Below are 2,621 nucleotides of genomic sequence, written 5' to 3'. Positions count from 1 at the left end.
TTGATACACTAATATACTGTTGTTAATAAAAGAAATATTTGGGAAGATATTCCTACCCTAACCTACTGTTGTTAATAAAAAACATATTGATACACTAATATACTGTTGTTAATAAAGAAATGTTTGGAAAGCTATTCCTACCCCTAACCCACTGTTGTTAATATCGTAGTCTGTCACCGTTGTTATTAAGGGAAGTACTAGAACGTTGCCATTAGTATATAAACTGCTGTGATTACCAAGTTTAGATTCAGTAGTTGTTCAAACAACAAATAGTGTTGTGTTGTTTTTTTCCTTCATATATTGAATGTAACGCTATTTATCCCTTCTGTTTTATTTTTTGTAAATCCGTTTTAAGGCTTTGCTTGTTTTTAATGTATATTTTTTTAATAGCTAATACATAGATTTTTCTAGGATTCAAGCTGTTCTTTGCGTTGGTGCTTTTTTCACTGCTGTTTTTATTTCATCAGTTCTTCTGAACGTAGGCGCTTAAGCTCCGACATCTCTACACCACTGCCATCTAGTGACGAGTCTTCTGGAAATAAAACGATTCCTAGTCGTCACCAGGTAGCGTCTGATAACACTGGTGGCAGGCGTAGTCCTATAAGACGTCCGCTTAGCAGTTCGTGTGCTTCTCCTGTACCTGATTCTGAAGCTATTCCTACCATACCAACGCGCCCTCTTTCGACCTTTGTTGACGGCCTTTATGCTAGAGTAACAGATATTTCGAAGGTAACCATAAAAACTGATATTAGGGCTTATAGTGCAATTGCAACACATTAAATCCAATCGTTTATAGAATAATATTTCTGGGAGTGTTTATATAATAAACGAGCCAAGATTTAACGATATCTGACACATCATGTGTTATTACAGTTTTTTGGTCAAGAAGCTTAAATCATTATAATAGCTCTTAACAAACATAATACACCCAAATAATGTAGTATTATCTTCACGACTGTTCTGTAATTAGAAACGTGTTATTACAGTATTATCTTCACGACTGTTCTGTAATTAGAAACGTGTTATTACAGTATTATCTTCACGACTGTTCTGTAGTTAGAAACGTGTTATTACAGCATTATCATCACGACTGTTCTGTAATTAGAAACGTGTTATTACAGTATTACAGTGCCTTGCAAAAGTATTCATCTCCTTCCAAATTTTCCACATTTTGTTGTTGTCTGAGTTTAGAATCATGAAACTTTCAAGTGTAACTTTATATTTAGAATCTACACAATCTACTCCAAACTTAGAAAGCTATAAACGTTGATATTATGTAAGTAAGTTAGATGTTCAAAGAAAATTAGAATATTCTCAATTGCATAAGTATTCAACCCCTTTGCTACGGCAACCCTAAGTTAGTTCAGGTGCAAAAGATTAGTTTGGAAGGTCACAAATTAGTGTAATGGTCTCTGTCTGTGTGTAATCAAAGTCATTTAACTTGACTTCAGAGTAAATGCATCTGTTCAAGCCACAACTCACATAGTGGTATGACAAACTAACCATGAAGACCAAGGAACTTAACAAAGAAGTCGGGGATAAAACGGTAGAGAAGTACAGATCAGGAGAACATTAGAAGTAAATTTAAAAGTCGCTGATTATCTCCTTGGGTATGGTAAAGTCCACCATTAAGAAGCCACCACCCAGATCAGGCTGCCCTTCCAAACTAAGCAGCCGGGCAAGCAGGAAATGATTAGGGATGCCACTGTGAAGCCAACGGTGACTTTGAAAGATATGCAAATTTCCATGTCTGAGATGGGAGTCAGTGTTCATATATCGACAATATCCCAGGCTCTACACAAAGCTGGCCTGTATGAGCGAGAAGCAAGAAAGAAGCCATTACTGAAAAAGACTCATCTTAAATCCAGTATGAAGTTTGCGATAAAGCATGTAAATGATACTGCAGACATGTGGCAGGAGGTTTTGTGGTCAGACGAGACAAAAATTGAGCTTTTTTGGTCTAAATTCAAAGCGTCACGTCTGGTACAAGCCCAACTCAGCATACCACCCACTCAACACCATTCCAACTGTCGAGCATGGTGATGGCAGCATCATGTTATGGGGATGCTTCTCATCAACAGGGACTGGGAAACTTGTCAGGATTGAGGGGAAGACGGATGGTGCAAAGAACAGGCAAATCCTAGAGGAAAACCTGCTTGAGTCGGCCAATAATATAAAACTTACCCGAAGCACAAGGCCAATGCCACACTGGAGTGGTTTCAAAAGAAGAAAATGAATGTCCTGGAGTGGCCAAGTCTAAGTCCTGACTTGAATCCAATGGAAAATTTATGGCGAGACTTGAAGATTGCAGTCCATCAACGATCCCCAACAAACTTGTCAGAATTGGAGCAATTTTGTGAGAAAGAATGGGCAAAAATGACATCATCCCATTGTGCAAAGCTGGTAGAGACCTATCCAAACAAGACTCATGGAAGTAATTGCTGCCAATGGTGCTTCCACCAAGTACTAACTTAGGGGGCTGAATACTTATGGAATCAGCCAATTTCAATTTATATATTTTCTTTGTAGGTTTTCCTAACATTCAACCTCCTTCACACACAACAATGTTAAGTTTGATCAGCTAACATTCAACCTCCTTCACACACAACAATGTTAAGTTT

The 2,621-nt window shown here is 37.8% G+C and overlaps 1 protein-coding gene across 1 annotated transcript in view; it reads left to right on the top strand.

The window, feature by feature from the left end:
* Positions 1 to 2,621, top strand: part of LOC106473944 (brain-specific angiogenesis inhibitor 1-associated protein 2-like protein 2) — an 8,796-nt gene that overhangs the window by 2,941 nt on the left and 3,234 nt on the right. Inside the window, exon 4 of the mRNA XM_013934633.2 lies at positions 468 to 729. Coding sequence (XP_013790087.2) covers positions 468 to 729 — 262 coding nt within the window. The remainder of the gene's footprint in view (positions 1 to 467; positions 730 to 2,621) is intronic.

This window comes from Limulus polyphemus, unplaced genomic scaffold, assembly GCF_000517525.1.
Source record: "Limulus polyphemus unplaced genomic scaffold, Limulus_polyphemus-2.1.2 Scaffold6660, whole genome shotgun sequence".
In the NCBI taxonomy this organism is placed as follows: domain Eukaryota; kingdom Metazoa; phylum Arthropoda; class Merostomata; order Xiphosura; family Limulidae; genus Limulus; species Limulus polyphemus.
This window is presented reverse-complemented; position numbering and strand designations above follow the sequence as displayed.